Source organism: Puma concolor, chromosome A2, assembly GCF_028749965.1.
Source record: "Puma concolor isolate L17-30 chromosome A2, mPumCon1.1.hap2, whole genome shotgun sequence".
Classification (NCBI taxonomy): Eukaryota; Metazoa; Chordata; class Mammalia; order Carnivora; family Felidae; genus Puma; species Puma concolor.
This window is the reverse complement of record NC_141668.1, coordinates 160,938,803-160,959,067: the sequence shown is the minus strand read 5'-3', so window position 1 is coordinate 160,959,067 and position 20,265 is coordinate 160,938,803. Positions and strand designations below refer to the sequence as shown.

The window sequence follows — 20,265 nt, the reverse complement described above, 5'->3', positions numbered from 1 at the left end:
AAATAAACTGGAGAGAAAGTGGGAGAGGATAAAAATGATAAGAATGAAAACTTGGATTAACATGAAAATAAAAGTATGTAAAGATTTGGACATAAAAATTTAAGATAGAACAAGTGACCTTAATATTTCAGGTTTTGTCCCTCAGTGCCTGCACGTCAGTATGGCTCATAGCTTGGGAGATTTTCTCTGCCAGCTGTTGGGGTTGAGCAACTCCAAAGTGACTTTAGATTTCTCAATCTACATAAACTGATATTTCGACACCAAATGTCCTTATCTGAGAGAATATGAATGAATAATATCCAAGGATGAATTTCATTTCCCTTGAAGAGAGTGTTATTGGATAACTATCTGGAATATTTATTGTGGTTGTGACAAATTCCATGCTGCAGGCTTAGAACAAATACATTTATGTTCTGATAGTTCTGGAAGTCAGAAGTCTGAAGTAGGTCTCCCTGGGCTAAAATCACTCTGCAGAGAAGAGTTCATTCTGGAGTTCTGGGGAATGAAAGCCACCTTTATTCCCCGGTTCATGGTCCCTCCCTTTATCTGCAAAGCCAGCAACATAGCATCTCAAAATTTCTCTGTGATTCCTACTCTTCTGCCTCTGTCTTCCATATCTGGAGGTACCTTGTGATCTATTGAGCCCAACTGGATAATCAGAACAAGTTTATCTTCAAGTCAGCTGACTAACAATGTTAATACCATTTGTCACTCTAATTCTCCCTTGCCATGACACAAGATATATTCGAAAAGTCTGGAGATTAAGATGTGGACATATTTGGGGGACATTATTCTGCCTACTAAAAGTCTTTTTCAGGGGTATATTTGGGGTCAGCTCAGGGTCCCTCAGATTAAAGAATCAAACACAGACTTTATTTCAGACTCTAGGGTGAGTCCTTAGACTTTTCTTTCAAAACCATACATGAAGAGGATCACGTGCCTCATTTATTAAAATTACTTCAAAACCATAAATGGTAAAGTAAACCCTCAATTCAATGAATTCACTATCAACTCAAGGCGAAGGTGAAGTGCAAGCTGTAGACCTCTGGAAGGCAGGCAAGTTCATGAGCGTGAGTAATACAAAACTGGACTCACCTGACTTCTAATCTAAACTCCCAGGAACAGAGTGTCAGCAGGAAACTTTTCCTTTCTGTGCACTCCAGTGGCCCATGGAGAAATGATGTGCTCCAAGGTGGGAGTAACAATGGCAACAGTGTCTAATGAGCAGATGTAAGGAGCTGGAAATATCTCCTTCACTGCAAAACCATAGCATATGAAACCTTGGAATGACCAGGACATGGTTGTTGATTTGGGGCTCCCAAGTCTGGGGGAGGAGGGACCAATGTTTCACTCCTTCCTGCTGTCCTGTCTGGGAAAAGAGTTTCGGTCTCCGTGATCAATCATGCAGGGAGGAAGTCAGACCTCCACATGGAGACTTTCATCTTCTAGACCCCATCCAGATGAGTCTGAGAGCTCAGCAGGTATTTCAAGCAAGGTTCTGAGAGATTGGAACCTGAGAGCTTTCACCTGAGGTTACCTGAGACTAGGTAGACGCATTTATAATTAATTTACATAGTATGTTCAAAAGAGAAGCGTCCATTGGACTCAGAATACAGGGATCAATGTTGACTATGAGCGGTGGGAACGGAAGTCCAGTTGGATGAGACTGAGGAAGGAATAGAGGGGCATAAAGTGGTTCCAGTGAAATTAGAACATGTCCAAGGAGTTTTGCAGCCAAGGAGAGTAGGGAAACAGAGTGTTAGGCTGGAGGCATGTGCCCTGAGCTTTTTAAGGAATGGTGGTTTTGAGCACGCTCTGTATTTATAGAAAGACCCAGAGCCATAGAGGTAGCTGTTTCCTTGCAACAGCACTTCTTGAGACACACACTTCTTGGCATCACCTTTCACAGTGAGTATTCACATAAAAAATGTGTGTTAATTTGCAAAAGAGTGTATGCTAACTAGCTTTACTGCGTAATACTTCATTACCAAGTTGTATAGAAACTAGGATGATATTTGTTCAACATAGAAAAAAAACTCAGCCAATCTCTTCACCAGTGATAATCATCCACTTACTAACGAGAAGGAACCATTGTAAGCCTTTTACATACACTAACTAACGCTGTCTACCACCCTAGGAGGATGGACACTGCTCTCCCCTCTCTTTGAGTAAGGATATTCACATTTGGAATGGATTCATTGTCTTTCCCAAGTTCAAATAGCTTAATAGGATAGATCTGACCTTCGAAGCCTGGTTTTCTGATTCCAAATGCTTTGCATTTAAAATCATTCAGAAAAACCTTTTATTATTGCATCTTGAAAAATCCCCTTCTGTGTATATTTTCTGTTGTAAATTGCAGGTTTATTCCCTTAGCACATTTTCTAGAGAGACATGCGATCAGTAAAAGATCCTGACATCATAAAAAATACCCCTCCTTTCTTGTTTAGGTACATTTTTTCCCAGCTATCTTAATTATTCTGGGCATCAAATGGATGTAACTGGGGCTGGAATGCTGCCAGAACCAGGGAAGCTTTCCTTTCATCACAGTCTCTCAGGGACAATTGGAGCTTATTAGATCTTTTTTTCCCCTGTTCCATTTCTTTCCTGTCTGTGTTTTTGGAACTGCTTTTTTATGTTTCTTTAAATACAGGACACAAGGGGCACCTGAGTTGTTCAGTCTGTTAAGCACTCAGTGCTTGGTTTCAACTCAGGTCATGATTTCCCTGTTTGGGGGTTCAAGCCCCGTGTTGGGTTCTGTGCTGCCAGCACAGAGGATTCTTTCTCTCCCTCCCTCTCTCTCTCTCTCTGTCCCTTAAATAAGTATGCTTTAAAGAAAATACAGGACACAAGATGATCATATTAAAAGGGCTCCCATGTTTACATGTCCATGGGAGGCATACTAAACAAAATTTAAGTACTATTTACACATTCTCTAGGATAAAGGTAATATGATGTTGACAGCTTGCCTTGTACCATTTCTTTCAAAAGTATGCTGCTTGAGGGTGGGAAAAGCCTGATAGCAATCGGTGCCAGGATGCCATAATGCACTCTGTGTGTGTGTGTGTGTGTGTGTGTGTGTGTGCATGTGTGTGTTGTAGGGTATGAGCTGTCCTCAGGGCAATGAATTGTACCTGAGTTCATATACTCCAATATGTGACCCTTAAATGCCAGGATGTCAACCAACAGATGGAAATAAGAAAGGGATATATCTCTAGTCACAGAATATCTTGGGAAAAAATTAATAAAATGCAAAGAACCATGGGAAGGAAGGACTCCCTGTGTCTTGAAGTTTCTGTCCATTTATTAACTGGATTATTTTGGGGGGTGTTGAGTTTGATAAGTTCTTTACAGATTTTGGATACTAACTCTTTATCAGATAGGTCTTCTGCTAATATCTTCTCCCATTCCATAGGTTGCACTACTAGATATTTGCCCAAAGGATAAAAAAATACTAATTCAGAGGGGTACATGCACAAGGATGTTATAGCAGTATTATCTCAAATAGCCAACCTAGGGAAATAGCCCAAGTGTCAATCGATTGGTGAACGGATGAAGAAGAGTTTACACACACACACACACACACACACACACACACACACGGCCATCAAAAAGAATGAAATCTTGCCATTTGCAATGATGTGGATGGAGCTAGAGAGTAGTATGCTCAGCAAAATAAGTCAGAGAAAGACAAAAACCATAAAATTTCACTCATATGTGGAATTTAAGAAACAACACAAACAAGAAAAGGGAGAAAAATAAGACAAATCAAGAAGCACACTCTTAACTATAGAGAACACACTGATGGTTATGGGGGGATGGGTAAAATAGGTGATGGGGATTAAGGACTGCACCTGTTGTGATGAGCACCGGCTGTTTTATGGAAATGTTGAATCACTATACTGTGCACCTGAAACTGATATTACACTGCATGTTAACTAACTGGAATTTAAATCAAAACTTTAAAAAATGAAAAATAAATAAATGGTAATACACAAGTAAAGCTCATTTGCTTGAAAAATACTCATGTTATTATTTTCTCTCCTAGTATTCAACTCCACCACATGGGACTCAGCAATGATACACACATTTCATTTTTTCCTTTGGGGATTTTCAGAGGAACCAGAACTGCAGCCCCTCACATTTGGGCTTTTCCTCTCCATGTACCTGATCACTGTGTTTGACAACCTGCTCATCCTCCTGGCTGTCAGCTCTGACTCCCGCCTCCACACCCCCATGTACTTCTTCCTGGCCAACCTGTCCTTTGTAGACATCTGCTTCACCTGCACCACCGTCCCGAAGATGCTCTGGAACATCCAGACCCAGAGCAAGGTCATAACCTATGAGGACTTCATCACCCAGATGTATTTTTTCCTACTCTTCACGGGACTGGACAACTACATCCTGACCGTGATGGCCTATGACCGATTTTTGGCCATCTGTCACCCCCTCTGCACTACACGGGCATCATGAACCCCCGGCTCTGTGGGCTGCTGGCTCTGGTGTCCTGGATCATGAGTGTCCTGCATTCCTTTTCACAAAGTTTAATGGTGCTGCAGCTGTACTTCTGCACACACTCACTTTTTCTGTAATTTAATCAGATGATCCAACTTGCCTGCTCTGACACCTTTCTTAATGACACAGTGATGTATTTTTTAACCGTGTTGGTGGCTAGTGGCCCCCTTGCTGGGATCCTTTACTCTTATTCTAAGATTATTTCCTCCATACATAGAATCCCATCAGCTCAGGGTAAGTATAAAGCATTTTCCACCTGTGCGTCTCACCTCTTGGTCGTCTCCTTACTTTATTGTACGGTCCTGGGAGTATACTTTAGCTCTGCTGCTACCCAGAGTTCACGCTCAAGGGCAACAGCCTCAGTGATCATGCCTATGCTGAACCCCGTCATCTACAGCATGAGGAACAAAGACATAAAGGAGGCTCTGATGAGATCCTTTGGGATGGCAAGTATAAAAGGGACCATTGTCCTGCTAGTGAAGAAGTGCCCTTGATTGCAGGGCTCAAAGCCACGATTCTTTGAACATCGTGAAATAGAATTTGCTGTTATGTATTTCCTGAAATTTCCATTTCTTAGACATCAGCTTCTCTATACAATTTCAGAAAACTCAGTTTACTAAGCTTTCTGCTCTGTCCGATATATACACAAGTTTTTCCCTTTGTCCGTTTTCATGTGTTCCCACAATTCTTTCTGGCCTTGGGTCAGACATATTTGAAAATTTCCACATCTTTTTGTGGCACCTGGGTGGCTCAGTCAGTTGAGTGTCCAATTTCAGCTCAAGTCATGGTCTCGTGGTTCATGAGTTTGAGCCCTACAGCAGGCTCTCTGTTGTCAGCACAAAGAGCACTTCGGATCCTCTGTTCCACTCTCTCTCTGTATCTCCCCCTCACCTGCTCTCTCTCTCTCTCAAAAAAATATAACTAAACCTTAAAAAAAGAAAATTTCCATATCTTTTATAGGACAGCTTTAATGATGTCTTAGAAATGTTTCTTCTCAAATGATATATATCACAGGTATATATGACATATATCACACATATATAACAATTTCTTTTTTAATTTAATTTTAATTTGTTTTAATTCCAGTATCATTAACCTACAGTGTTACATTAGTAACACTTTATTCATTCATTCATCCACTTGAACATCTAGGTTGTTTCCATGTCTTGGCTATTGTAAATCATGTTGCAATGAAATGGAGGTGTGTATATCTTTTAGAATCTGTGTTTCTGTTTTCTTCAGATAAATTCTCAGAAGTTTCATTGCTCAATCATATGGTAGTTCAATTTTTAATTTTTCAAGGAACCTCCACACAGGTTCCCACAGTGATTGAACCAGTTTACATTCCCACCAACAGTACGCGAGGGTTCCCTTTTCACCACATCCTCACCAACACATGTTGTTTTTGTCTTTTTGAAAGTAACCATTTTAATAGGCATGAAGAGATATCTCATTGCAGTGTTAATTTGTATTTCCCTGGGGGTTAGTGATGGCAAATATTTTTTCATGTATCTGTTAGCCATCTGTATGTCTTTGGTGGAAAAATGCTTATTCAGATCCTCTGCCCATGTATGAATCATATTGTTTCCTTTTCTTTTTATTTTTTCATTTCATTATTTTTCATTCATGAAAGCTGATTTGACATACGTTCACATAGAACATTTTCTCTCATGTCTACAACTCAACACACTGCTGAATCCAAAGGAGCTGTTGCCATTACTATATGCAGTATATTGTATTAGTGTTTCAATCATTTATTCCGACCCATTTCTTCTTTTATACTCTAAAACATCTTCATTACGCTGTTTGATCAGATAGATCCACAAGAAGCTGGAGGTGCCCAAGGTCAGTCCAACTTTCATCCAGTCTGGTCTGTCACGTGGCAGCTCCTGAATGTAGGACCTTGATGGCGCTGAAGACCAGTTGGGAGTCTGGCCAGACCCAGAAGCTTGGAGAAGGGGTGCAACAATGAAGTCAGAGCCATCTTCCTGGGCAGGGGTCCCTTTTTGTCTTTGCTATTGAGTTTTTTATATACTTTGGGATATTTACCTCTTTATGAGATGTATGATTTGCAAATATTCTCTGCCACTCGAGAGGTTGCCTTTTCATTTTGTTGATGGTTTCCTTGCCATGCAGAAGATTTACTTTGATGTAGACCCTGCTTATTCTTGCTTTTGTCCCCTTGTTTTTGATGCCAGATCCCAAAATCATTGCCAAAATCAAAATGCTTTTTTCCCCAGGAGTTTTATGGCTTCAGGTCTTATGTTCAAGTCTTTAATCCACTTTGAGTTATTTTTGCCTGTGGTGTAAGGCAGTGGTCCAGTTTTATTCTTTTGCATGTGGCTCTCCAGTTTACCCAACACCATTTGCTGAAGAGACTGTTCTTACCTTACAGTATATGTTTGCCTCCTTTGTCATAAACTAATTAACCATATATACAGTGGATTTGTTCCTGGGCTGTCGATTCTGTTGCATTGATCTGTGTGTTGTTTTTGTTTTTTTTTTTTAATTTTTTTTTTTTTTCTCAACCTTTATTTATTCTTGGGACAGAGAGAGACAGAGCATGAACGGGGGAGGCGCAGAGAGAGAGGGAGACACAGAATCGGAAACAGGCTCCGAGCCATCAGCCCAGAGCCCGACGCGGGGCTCGAACTCACGGACCGTGAGATCGTGACCTGGCTGAAGTCGGACGCCCAACCGACTGCGCCACCCAGGCGCCCCACGATCTGTGTGTTTTTTATGCCAATAACATGCCGTGTTGGTTACCATAGCTTTGTAACATAGTTTGATGCCTCCAGCTTTTCTCTTCTTTCTCAAGATTGCTCGGCTATTCGGTTCTTTTGCGGTTCCAGACATATCGTAGAAGTGCTTGTTCTATTTCTATTAAAAAAAAAAAAGTGCCATTGGAATTTTGACAGGGAGTGCTCTGAATCCACTGATTGCTTTGGGTATATGGACTTTTCAACAGTATTCACTCTTCCAGTCAATGAGCATGGCCTAGTTTTTCATTTGTTTGTGACTTCTTCGTTTCTTCCAGCAATTGTCTTACAGTTTTCAGTATACAAGTGTTTCACTGCCTTGATTAACCTTGTTCTCAGGTATTTTATTCTTGTTTATGCAGTTGTAAATGAGATTGTTTTCTTCATTTTTCTTTCTGATAGTTTGTGATTAGTGTGCAGAAATGCAGCCAATTTTTGTAGATTGACTTTATAGCCTGCTGAATTCATTTTTCAGTTATAAGGGATTTTTTTCTTTTAAATAATCCATTGATGTACATGGCACACAATAAGCTAAACATATTTAAAATGCCACGTAGTCGGTTACGCGACTGACTCTTGATTTCGGCTTGCATCACGATCTCACAGTTGTGGGGTCAAGCCCCACACTGAGCTCTACACTGACAGCATGGAACATGCTTCGGATCCTCTCTATTTCTCTCTCTCTCTGCCCTTCCCCTGCTCTTGCACTCAATAAATAAATAAATAAATAAATGTTTAAAAAATAGTAAAATGCAAAATATTCTGAATTAAATGAATCATACAAAAACCGAGTTCATACTGCCTAAATCCATTTAAACGTAATTCAAGAAAGTGCACAAAAGCTTTAAAGCTTTGTTACATCATCATAAACATTGTGATCCACCCGAAACCTCTGTTTCCTTAGTTCTGATGGTGATGTGGGTTAATACATCTAATTCAGGCAGATGTGTTTAGGAATAAGTACAGTGTTTGGAAATACTGGGTGAGTCCAAGAAGTCTTTCTAAAGTAGGGAGTGTATGTACGTGCACATATCTACGCATTTGTATATTATTTCATACAAATACGCTCTTATTGATGTATGTATGACACAGACACAAGAATCCCATCTTTGATGTTGAAAGGATATTTGGAGAGGATAGAAATCAAACCAATGAATGTCTGAATTAATATGGAGTTTTAAAAGTGTAGGAATTTAGACTCAAATACTTAAAGTATAATGGGTGAACTTAATTTTAGTAATAAATGACGTTTTTGCTCCTCTTTTCAATGTTTATTTATTTACTTTGAGACAGAGAGAGAGGGAGAGAAAGAGAAGGTGGATGGGAAATGGGGAGAGAGAGAGGGAGAGAGAATCCCAAGCAGGCTTCACACTGTCAGACCAGAGCCCGATGTGGGGCTGATCCCACAACCATGAGATCATGATATTAGCCAAAATCAAGAACCAGTTGCTTAACCGACTGAGCTACTGAAGCACCCCAAATTACTTTTTTATATCAATGCATAAAGGCCTCAAAACCAGAACTTATGTTTAAATCTAAAGTCACAGAGTGCCTGGTTGGCTTAGTTGGTACAGCATGCAACTTTTTTGGGGGAAAGATATTATTTTTAAGTAATCTCTGCACCCAAATTGGGCTTAAACCCACAAACCTGAGATCAAGATTCCCACCCTCCATGGACCCAGCCAACCAAGAGCTGCAAGCATGTGACACTTGGTCATGAGTTCAATCCCTATGTTAGACGTATTTATATAAAATAGATAGATAGATAGATAGATAGATAGATAGATGATAGATAGATAGATAGATAGAGTCACATTTATATTTTATCAATGGGGAGTTCACTTTTTCCATTCCTTTCAAGAAATGGAGCAAAAGCTCCAAAATGACTTTATTTTTTTTCTTCCAGTTAAGGTTGGATTTCAACACAGAATGCCCTTACCAAGAGAAGAGAAATAAATTAACTGAGAGACTAAAATGTCTTTTCCTGCAAAACCATTTTATTGGATGAATTTCTATATTACATTGCTATTTCTGATTAACAGATTACCACACTAGAAGCTCAAAAGAAACACATTTATGCTATTACTATTTAGAGGTCAGAAGCCTGAAGTAAGTCTCCATAGGCTATCAAGATATCTGCAGGGCCTGGTTCTTTCATGGATGCTCCAGGAGAGACCGTCTTCTTTCCTATTGTGGTTTCTAGGGACAACAAGCATTCTTTGGCTCATTGCCCTTTCTGCATCTTGAAAGCCAGCAATGCGGTGTCCACACATCTCTCTCTGATCCAACTACTCTGCCTTCCTCTCCTACATTTGGAGGGGCATGGTGATTACATTAGTGCCACCTGCACAATCTTGGCCAACCTTAGTTTAAGGTCAGCTCATTACCAGCCTTGTTCCACTTGCTACTTTAATCTCCCCCCCCCCTTACTATAAAAATAAACACATTGAAAGTTTCTAGGGTTTAGAATGTGGACGACATCAGAAGGCTCTTATTCTGCCTACTGGAAAGCCCTTTACCAACAGTATTTTATTTCATGTCACTCAAAGGCCCTTATGTAAAAGAAACAAACACAGAATTATCACAGCCCCTAGAATGACTGGATACGCTTGGCATTCCAAAATTTATGCAAACACAATTTATTTTGTGAAGAAGACCTACGACCACCTGTACCTTGCTCTATCCCAGGACCACAACCTTGCTACTCAAAGAGTGGTCCACGGACCAGGACCTACAGTATCAACATCATTCAGGGGCTCGTTAGACACACCAAACTCCTGGCCCACCAGCACCTGCAATGTCATAATTTGCATTTAAACTAGAATCCTAGGTGATTCGTATGCATCTTGAAGTTGGAGAAGTGCTGGGCTAGAGTAGGTTTTCTCACATTTTCAACTTGGCCTTTGAGGCAAGATGATTATTTGTGTTGGGAGCTGTCCTGCTCACCACAGGTGTTTAGCAGCATCCCTCAGACATTGTCAAATACCCCCAGGGGGAAAGACTCATCTCTGGGAGGGAACCACGGGCCCAGAGTTCAAAAACTGGGAACATCTTGACAGGATCCAATGAACACCCATCCATTTCCGCAATGATAACTTTGAGAAGATCACTAACTTCTTCAAGCCCCATTTCTCCATGGGGAACGGAGCTCACACTGGTACTTTCTTACAGAATATACTTTTATAAAAATCAGGCTATTCCTAGAGCTGCTGAACTCAGGTTATAGTGCATAAAAAGATGTAAATATATCTCTGACAATTAACAAACATTTTATAATGGCATTTTATTTTTTTTTTTTAACATTTATTTATTTTTGAGACAGAGAGAGACAAAGCACGAAGTGGGGAGGGTCAGAGAGAAGGAGACACAGAATCTGAAACAGGCTCCAGGCTCCGAGCTGTCAGCACAGAGCCTGATGTGGGGCTCGAACTCACGGACTGGGAGATCATGACCTGAGCCAAAGTCGGCTGCTTAACCGACTGAACCACCCAGGCACCCCTATAATGGCATTTTAAGTAATGCCTCTAAACTTGTGATGTAAATATGAAATCCCTAATTGTTTTGGCAAAACTATCATGAAGCCCATGAGTGTAGTGCCCCAGGTTTTATATCAAAGGAGCAAACCTCACATCTTTGTTGAAATAGAGAAAAATTACTTTCGAAAGATATTAGGGGCTATGTCTTTAACCCAAGTCAATGCTTTGAAGAGTCCAAGGGACCTACCTAGTCAAAACTGATTTCTCAGTCTTAAACAGGAGAAAACATTCATGCAGGATTGGGATAACGTGCTGGGAGTTCAGATCTCTGAAAGACAGAAGTAATAGAAAAAGAGTAAGGAAAACAGACTTCAGCTGCCTTATCACCTGGTCTCCTAGCAACAGAAATTCAACAGGGAAAATTTCCTTTCTGTCCACCCTGGTGTCCCGTAGGGCAATCACGTGCCTAAAGGTGGGAGAGACAAGAGGGAAATGTGCCTAATGAGCAGAATTAAGAGGCTGCAAATACCTCCACTGTTGCAGCCCCACAGTGTGTACAACCTCGGGCTGGACAAGACATGGTCGTTTCTTTTGCAGTCCTAAGTCTGGATGGGACACTGAAGTTTGACCCATCCCAGCTGTTGTGTCTGGGACAGAGCTTCATCCTCCACCATCTACCAACGATGGGTATTTTGATTTGCATGTAGAGACCTTCCTCCCAGAGACCCCATCTAGATGAGTTTTACATCACAGTAAGTACTACCGGAGAAGGTCAAGAGAATGAAAGTCAAGAACATTTACCTGAGGTCACCTGAGAGCCAATCTAGCCTGGCCAGAGCTGAGAGTTTGCTGTAGTTGTTTGCTGGCTTGATTAGTAAGTTGATTGATTGATTGATTGATTGATTAATGTATTTATGATGCTCTAAATAGAAGTAAATATTGAAGTCAGAAATGCAAGGGTCAACGTTAACAACTAAGTGATAATGGAAACTCGTTTAGAGAGGGGATGGGAAGCACAAAAGTAGAACCTGAGACCCAGGATCTTTGCAATTAACCAGAGTAGAAAAGTCTAGTACTGGTTGTTGAGGGATGTACATTGAAGTGAGGACATGTCTTTCATTTTTAAGATGGGACATATTACACTACAATTCCATACTGATGAGAAAAACCCGGATGAAGGAATGCTTGCAAGTGCATCCTTGCAAGAGCAGTACTTGAAACATACATATCACAGCACCTTCTCTCCTTGAGTATTCAAATGAAATTTTTTGGGGGCACCCAGCTGAATCAGCCAGTTGAGGGTCCGAATCTTGATTTCAGCTCAATTCATATCAGGGGTCATGAGATTGAGCCCGACTTTGGGCTCTGCTCTGACAGCACGGGGCCTGCTGCGGATTCTCTCATTCTCTGTCTGCCCCGCTCCCGCTCATGCTCTCTCTCTGTCAAAATAAATAAACAAACATTAAAAAAATAAAAATTTTAAGTGTACTATGTGAAACGGGGTATGCTAATGAGCTCCCTTCACAATCAGCTCACAGCCTGTGAGTCTGAATGTATTCTGGGTTAGCTAGCCACCCACTTTGTCTCTTGAAAGTTGTCTGTGGGAGTCCTTGGTGTTTGCATAGTGGGGTTGGAATGGTTTTATTTCTGGTTTTTTTTACTCCTTTTTTTTTTTTCAGAAAAAGAATTGGCATTTATTTCGTGAACTACTTGCCATTTTGTTTATTTTTTAATGCACGTATAGATGTATTTGTGCACAATGTATGAGAGTGTGTAAATTTTGTGTGGTAGTCTATGACATAGTCATACTCCCTCCACAGCTTTTTCTATTTTTATTTATTTATATTTTCCTGAAAGAATTGATCTGAAAGAATTGATCTGTCACCTTAATATTCTTCCCTTGTGAAGACCCTACTGTCCACAAAATTAAATTCGATGTCCTTCTGCTACTTAGTGCTCATAAATCACCCTTTCTACATATTTCCAACTAATTTTCACTTCTCTGTATTCCTCGTTTGTTCCTTTTGGCCTTTTATTATTGGATCTATTTCTACAATCAGAATTCCAACACTTGTAAGGCATTCTTTTTTATGTTTCACTAAGAATCACCTTTATCTTTGGGGTGCCTGGGGGGCTCAGTCGGTTAAGCTTCCAACTTTGGCTCAGGTTATGATCTCGCTGTTTGTGAGTTCGAGCCCCATGTTGGGCTCTGTGCTGATGGCTCAGAGCCTGGAGCCTGCTTCAGATTGTGTGTCTCCTTTCCTCTCTGCCCATCCCTGGCTTGTGCTCTGTCTCTCTGTCTCTCAAAAATAAATAAATAAATGTTAAAAAAAAATTAAAAAAAAAAAAGAATCAACCGTTATCTTCCATAAGCATAGCTGGTCCATCTATCTTTATGTGACGTGAAATTAAAAGCTTAGATATCACTTTCTCTCCACATGAAAAGACTTCTTTTATTCCTGAATCCCTAGCAATCTAAATTAGATTTGGACCCACGAAACTATCATTAAATTATTATTCTTTTAAATCTTTTTATTCAGAAGTTGCTTTGGTTCTTCCTTCAATTTTGTTTCATGTGGTGGTTTTTGATCCACTCTGCCTAACCCAAGTGCATTTTCGCTGTTTCTCTTTCTTAAAAGTCTTCATTGCTTTTAAAATTTTTCTGTTACGCACACATACATATTCACACACTTTCAATTCAAATGTATAGAAAGACAGCAATGCATATTGGAAGCACTCTTTATGTTCTGACACCATCGTTCTTTCTAGCTTTTCTCTGCCCGTCCTTCTAACTCAGTAGTACCTTACCTATGTCCCTCTAGTCAAGTAGTATAATGCTGATTCATTAGTTCTTTTTCTTTTAAAGATTTTATTTTTAAGCAATATCTACAACCAATATGGGGCTTGAACTCACAACTTCAAGATCAAGAGTCTCACTCTCTACCTACTGAGCCAGCCAGGCACCCCTGATTTATTATTTCAAGGCCGGTATGACTCATCATGGTGTGGCTGTGCCATTTACACCTTTCATAGTCTTTCATATTTTTCTCATTAAATTACTATTATATCAATGCTTCAAAATATTTTTAAATACTTAATACTATGTTTCTCACCCAAAAGTGATTTTGTCCCCCAGAGGATATTGAGCAATGTTCAAAGACATTTTTGGCTGTCACACTGGAGAGGGGTGCATGGAGGCCAGGGATGTTCTAATCCTACAATATATAGGACACACCCCACAGGGAAGGATCTGGCTGGGAATGTCCATACAGTAGAGACTGAGAAATCCTGAGTTAAAAAATATCTGTATTTTTGTTTAAACATTTTTTTTTTCAAAAATCTCTACACCCAACATGGGACTTGAACTTCAAACCCCAAGCTCAAGAGTTGTGTGCTCTACCAACTGAGCCAGGTGTGTGCCCCAAGAGGATCTGTATTTTTAATATTTGTAATTGTCTTCACAGCCTCTGAAGATGTTATAACGCTTCACAATTATGACAGCAAAATTAGAAAGTGCCCTTTTGTTAATTGGTTAAAATTTCCGACCCCACTCAATGTGACAGCCCTTTGAGTGATTTCTCAGGGAAATGGGTGTGAAAGAGATTTCTTGTTGATTTTTTAAACTATTAGTGAGCTCCAGTAAAGATTCATATATTTGATCACTATGTTCATTTGTCTGTCATTATTATATGTCCACATATTATATGCCTATTTATCTATAATTATCAGCATTTCAAATACCTGTTGTAAATCACACTTCTCTATTGATTTTTAGTTAGGTATTTTGGGCCATAAAATAGTTTTAAATTTTATTCATTGAAATATATTTATCTTCTTGTTTCTGAGTTTGTTTTTTTTGCCTTAATTATGATGGTTTGTCCACCTGTAGATTTTTTTTACGTGTAGTTTCCTAGATGTGCATCTAAAATGCAGTGGTTACTCTTACACTGAGGGTTTACTCTTTTGGATTTTTTTGTGAGATGTGTGAAATAAGGAAGCACCACACTTCCTTCCACGTAGAAAGCCATTTGTGCCACCTTTCACTCAACAATCTGGTCTTTTAACCACATTTAAATTCAGCTTTGTCACGTTAAAAGTGCATATATAATAAGACCTAATTCCTGATTCATTCAACCAATACGAAAAGTGCATCTGCTAGTACCAGAAATTTCTCAGAACTTTATATGTTATGCTCTTTTATTTCCAGGTCTTGGGGAATTTTATGATTCATCTGGGTTGATTTTGTTGACTTACTGTTCCTGTAGATCATGTTTCAGTTAGTTCTCAAAACTCCATTGAATTTTGTTTAATACAGTTGTACTGAAACCGTTCTCTTTAACCTGGTTTTATTTCCTCTATCACCTTTGTATTTCATAATGTCTCATGTTCTTGACTTCGTTCCCATGTAAGTGCATATACATCCACATACTTTTGTAAAGAAGAGGATGAAGAGAAGTTCCTGCTCCTTTGGTAATCTCATCACGATGACAGACAGGAGTGCAACGCAATAAATGTGAGTGAGAAATAATGTCCTCGGATAAGTCACATGCAGATTATTCAGAGTAAGAGAAGAGATTGTCATGGTGTGTGTAGGATTTTATAGAGTCTGGGGATGTCTTTGCATGTTGGACAAGGAACAAAACCATCCCTAGTTGTGGTCACCAGACTTGTGAAGAAAGTGATTAAACCCAAAGTGTAAGAATAACAAATACACGAAAAAAGATGTCACATAAGAAAAATGCTAATCAGGCTTGCCTCATCCTCTATTGGGCCATATAAAAACTGATCAGTCAAATGAAGATAGAATAGACACAGGAAAATCAAGTCTTCTTCTCTCTGCTCTCTGGGCATAAAAATGCCCAAACTGTGAGAAGTGTTCTATTCTCTTGTGATGTTCAATATGTAAGATGTTTCACACCATAAAGATAGCATTACTTCTGTCCTTTGGACAAACTTATTTTTGTCCTTTCATCATTTTTGCTGGAGACAAGTGGGATACGACCAGGATTGGGTGCCACCAGCATCATTTTCTCTCTCTCTACTCATCGCACATAGTTTTTTATGTTTCATTACATACAGGTCAGAAAGTGACCATTCCAAAATGGAGCCCCGGGATTATTTGTCCTTGGGAAGCTATGAATAGGACTTTCGGGGTACGATTTCTACCTTCTGTCTGGGAAAGGTATTGTGATGTGTTTGCGTTCATATCCTAAACAGTGTGTTGAGGCAGGCAGGGGAACGTGAGAAGGACAGAGAAGTAACACACACCAGGAGGATATGATGCATTGTGTTGCGTGTATGTGAAAGTGTGTGTGTGTGTGTGTGTGTGTGTGTGTGCAGTGAAAGCAGGTCTCCAAGCAGGGGTACATGGGCTCCTCTATTCCAAGGTGACCCTATAATACACAGACCAGACTCAATCAATAGATGATACTGAGAAGAGATGTTCCACGGACAGGACACTACAGTAACCAGATGAATAAAGTGCAAGAGGTACATAGCATGGACGAGGAGCTCCCTGTGTCTTGAACTTAGGCAGCTGTGAGGCAACATGTTTCTACAAAATTCACAGCCATTGCCTTTAGTCCTTAACACACTGGCTTCCTTCTGAGCCTTGATTTTCTGGGGGAAAAAAAGCGCTTCCTCAAGGCCTTTGCCTTAGCCGACGCTCTGGCAGTTTCCAGGCAGTTTCCTCTAGTCTTTCAGGTCTCTGTTCAAATGTCACCTTCTTAGCCAATCTTGACTAAACACCCAACATCACACCCCAACCACTCTCTTCCTGTACCTGCTTCATTTTCCTCATGACCTCTATTTCCATCCCAAGATTATTTAATTTTTATGTATGCATATATCCTATGCACATCACTGAATATTAGGTAATTTTTCTGTTCAGCACCCTCTACTTTATGACTTGGAAATGCTGAAAACATGACTGATGCTCTATATACTCCTCAAATGCATTAAATAATTTCTTATTAAAAATGTACAAGGGCGCCTGGGTGGCTCAGTCAGTTAGGCCTCTGACTCTTGATCTCGGCTCAGATCACGAGCTCGCGGTTTGTGGGTTGGGGCCTCACGTCTGGCTCTGCGCTGACAGCGTGGAGGCTGCTTGGAGTTCCGTCTCTCCTTCTCTCTGCCCCTTCTTGACATGCGCACATTGTCTCTCTCTCTCTTAAAAATAAATAAATAAACTGAAAAAAAACTTAAATGTACAAAACCTAGCCTATTGGAAAACATCTGACGTTGGGATGAAAATTCTTAGTAAGAGAGGAAATAGGGATCCCCTCAAAGGACTCAGATCCATTCACAAAATATCGAAATTACTTTCTTGACTGGGGAATATAAATTGTAGCATTTGAACCATGTGAGCCAAGCGATTTATGTGAAAATTAGTCATGTTATTTTCCCCTTTGCTGGTAGTCACCTCCACCACATGGACCCAGGAAATGATACAGGAATTTCAGAATTTCTTCTTATGGGATTTTCAGAAGAACCAGAACTGCAGCCCCTCATATTTGGGCTTTTCCTCTCCATGTACCTGATCACTGTGTTTGGAAACCTGCTCATCCTCCTGGCCGTCAGCTCTGACTCCCATCTCCACACCCCCATGTACTTCTTCCTGGCCAACCTGTCCTTTGTAGACATCTGCTTCACCTCCACCACTGTCCCGAAGATGCTCTGGAACATACAGACCCAGAGCAAAGTTATAACCTATGCAGGCTGCATCACACAGTTATACTTTTTCATAACCTTTGCGGGGATGGATGACTTTCTCCTGAGTGTGATGGCCTATGACAGGTTTGTGGCCATCTGCCACCCCCTGCAATACACGGTCATCATGAACCCCCGGCTCTGTGGACTCCTGGTTCTGGTGTCCTGGATCATGAGTGTTCTGTATTCCTTGTTACAAACCTTAATGGCGTTTCGGCTGTCCTTCTGTACAGAGGTGGAAATCCCCCACTTTTTCTGTGAACTCAATCAGATGATCCAACTTGCCTGTCGGGACACCTTTCTCAATAACATGGTGTTGTATTTTGGAGCTATGTTGCTGGCTGGTGGTCCCTTCATTGGAATACTTTACTCTTACTCTAAAATAGTTTCCTCCATCTGTGGAATCTCATCAGCTCAAGGCAAATACAAAGCATTTTCCACCTGTGCATCTCACCTCTCTGTTGTCTCCTTATTTTATTGTACAAGCCTAGGAGTGTACCTCAGCTCTGCTGTCACCCAGAGCTCCCACTCAAGTGCAATATCCTCAGTGATGTATGTGGCGGTCACACCCATGCTGAACCCCTTCATCTACAGCTTGAGGAACAGAGACATAAAGGAGGCTCTGATGAGATTCTCTGGGATGGTAGCTACAAAAGGGACAATTGTCCTGGGCTGAAGAAGTTCCCGTGATTGCAGGGCCCAGAGTCTGAGCCAAAGGTTGAGATTGTTTCATCAGATTGTGGAGGTGAATGATGCCTCTTCTATTTTTTCCTGGAATTTCTATTTTTTTTATTTCACCCTCTCTGCACAATTTATTTAACTCACTTTATTAAACTTTCTGATATCTCTTACATCCAAGAGATTTTCCCATTGTCATTTTCTTCCTCTCCCAAGGTTATTCCTTACTTTGGATTAAAATATTTGGAAATTCTTACATATTTTTCAAAGGACAACATGGATATATTAAGAATAATTTCTTCTCATGTGAAATGTATCATAGGGAGTATTTTTTCTTTTGTTTGACCAAAAACAACAACAACAATAACAACAACAAAACAACCATTCATGACTTATATTAGTCCTATGGAAAGTCTAGTCTTGGCTACCACAGCTATTGATATAAGTTTAAAACAGAGAAAGATCTGAGACCACCAGACTTCACTCTTGTGAACATCATTCTTTTCTATATCACTACATTGACTGCTCTTCCTGATAAGGTAGACTTTTATGTACTGGTTGTTATCACTGATCATGGGGTGTTTTTCCTACACATTAGGTACCTGCTCTGTCACACAGCTTGTGTCCATCATGCTTACCATAGTCACTGGCAAAAAAAAAAATGATAATAAAATGCATGTCTCCAAGTGGAATCTACAAAGAAAGAGAAACATGGAAAAAATAGATTGATATAATATGGCCTTTTAAGTCAAACTTGACTTTAAGTATGATGGCACAAAATATTAAGTCATGCATTTATCACTATGCACAACATTTCCTTCTCAGGCACTTTATCTGCTCATTGAATTATGGAATATCAGTGTATTCATTAAGATGAAAGGCTGGTGGCATGTTTTGGGTTTTATTAAATTATTTTCTGGTTCTGAAAATGTCCAGTGCTACTTATAAATGTGAGCCCTTCCATTTCTCTAAATGAAATATCTCCCACTATTCAAAATTTTGCCAAAACCACTGAGGAGGCAGCAAATGAATAATATCCGTATTGTCTGTTTTACATCTTCCTCCTTCTTAATCACTGGGTGACTCCCCAGCAAGTGTGGATTCCTGTCCAGGTATGTGAATTGGAGTCACAAGCTTTGTGCAAACATACATGACCTTCCAAAATTTCCATGTTACCTGAAAGGGGCTCAGTGGAGTCATTTTTTAATACATTTGTCTGAAATAAACTTGAAGAATAGAGTAATCCTGATGCTTCAATTATGCTACCTACAAACTCCTAGAATAAAAAGAATCAGATTATGACAAATGGCCTCATTTCTGCCCAATTTGATTATTATATCAGTTAGCTATTGCTGTGTCCCAAGCATCCTCAAATAAAATAGCTTACTACATATATTTATTATTGAATGGGATTGTAGGGTAGGAAGTTGTTCAGATCTCTGCTGGGCTCCTCATAAGTCCATAGTCAGGTGTGAATCTCTACATTGTGTCTCGAAGGCTCGTCCATGAGGTGTGTGGTTCTAGTGTCCTTCTGTCTTGAACTGACTTATGTCAGTTTACTCCTTTTCTATATGTGGGCTAATCTTCTAGTCTACAAAACGTGAGTTTATTGAATGTGATTTGTCTTAATTTAGTTCCACTATTTTAATATTTACATGTGAACCTTTGCTTTTTCACAGCTGGTAGAGAGATCTCCCACCCCATTAGGTGTGACTCAGCTCACTGTGCTCCAGATCTGACCCTGAGTCATGCACCATTAGAATTTTTAATTTCTAATTAACTTATTGGAGCATTATTACATGCGACAAACTGCACATATTTAAAGTATACAACTTTAAATTGAAAGAGTCATTGAAAAATTATGGGTACATACTGCATGATTCCATTTATCTAGAACTCAAGAAGGCTCACAGTAAGTTTTAACTGCTTTGTTATGCAATTTTTAGGCTATTGCTTTCTTCTGAAGGCAATGTGGAAGATAAACATAACTTCAAGAGATGTGGTGAGGAAAGATGACGTGTAGAAATACTGTTCAGTCCAAAGACTGTTCAAGAATAAGTGTTGTGTATGCAAATGTACATGCAAATGTATGTGTATTTATGTATATTTTTCTTTTTTAAAATCTGAACTTT

General features: G+C 39.8%; 1 protein-coding gene and 1 pseudogene across 1 annotated transcript; one reads left to right on the top strand and one right to left on the bottom strand.

Annotated features, from left to right (window-relative positions):
• Window positions 1-6,185: 6,185 nt before the first annotated feature.
• LOC112852985 (NADH dehydrogenase [ubiquinone] 1 subunit C1, mitochondrial pseudogene) lies at window positions 6,186-6,496 on the bottom strand (annotated as a pseudogene).
• Window positions 6,497-17,162: 10,666 nt separating this feature from the next.
• Window positions 17,163-18,131, top strand: LOC112852575 (olfactory receptor-like protein OLF4). Its single transcript, XM_025916092.2, has one exon. It carries the CDS (start codon window positions 17,178-17,180, stop codon window positions 18,129-18,131), a length of 954 nt encoding a protein of 317 aa, XP_025771877.1. The 5' UTR covers window positions 17,163-17,177.
• The last annotated feature ends 2,134 nt before the right edge of the window (window positions 18,132-20,265 follow it).

Coding starts and splice junctions, on each gene's coding strand:
- LOC112852575 (XM_025916092.2), top strand. CDS start 17,178: ATGGACCCAGGAAATGATACAGGAATTTCAGAATTTCTTCTTATGGGA.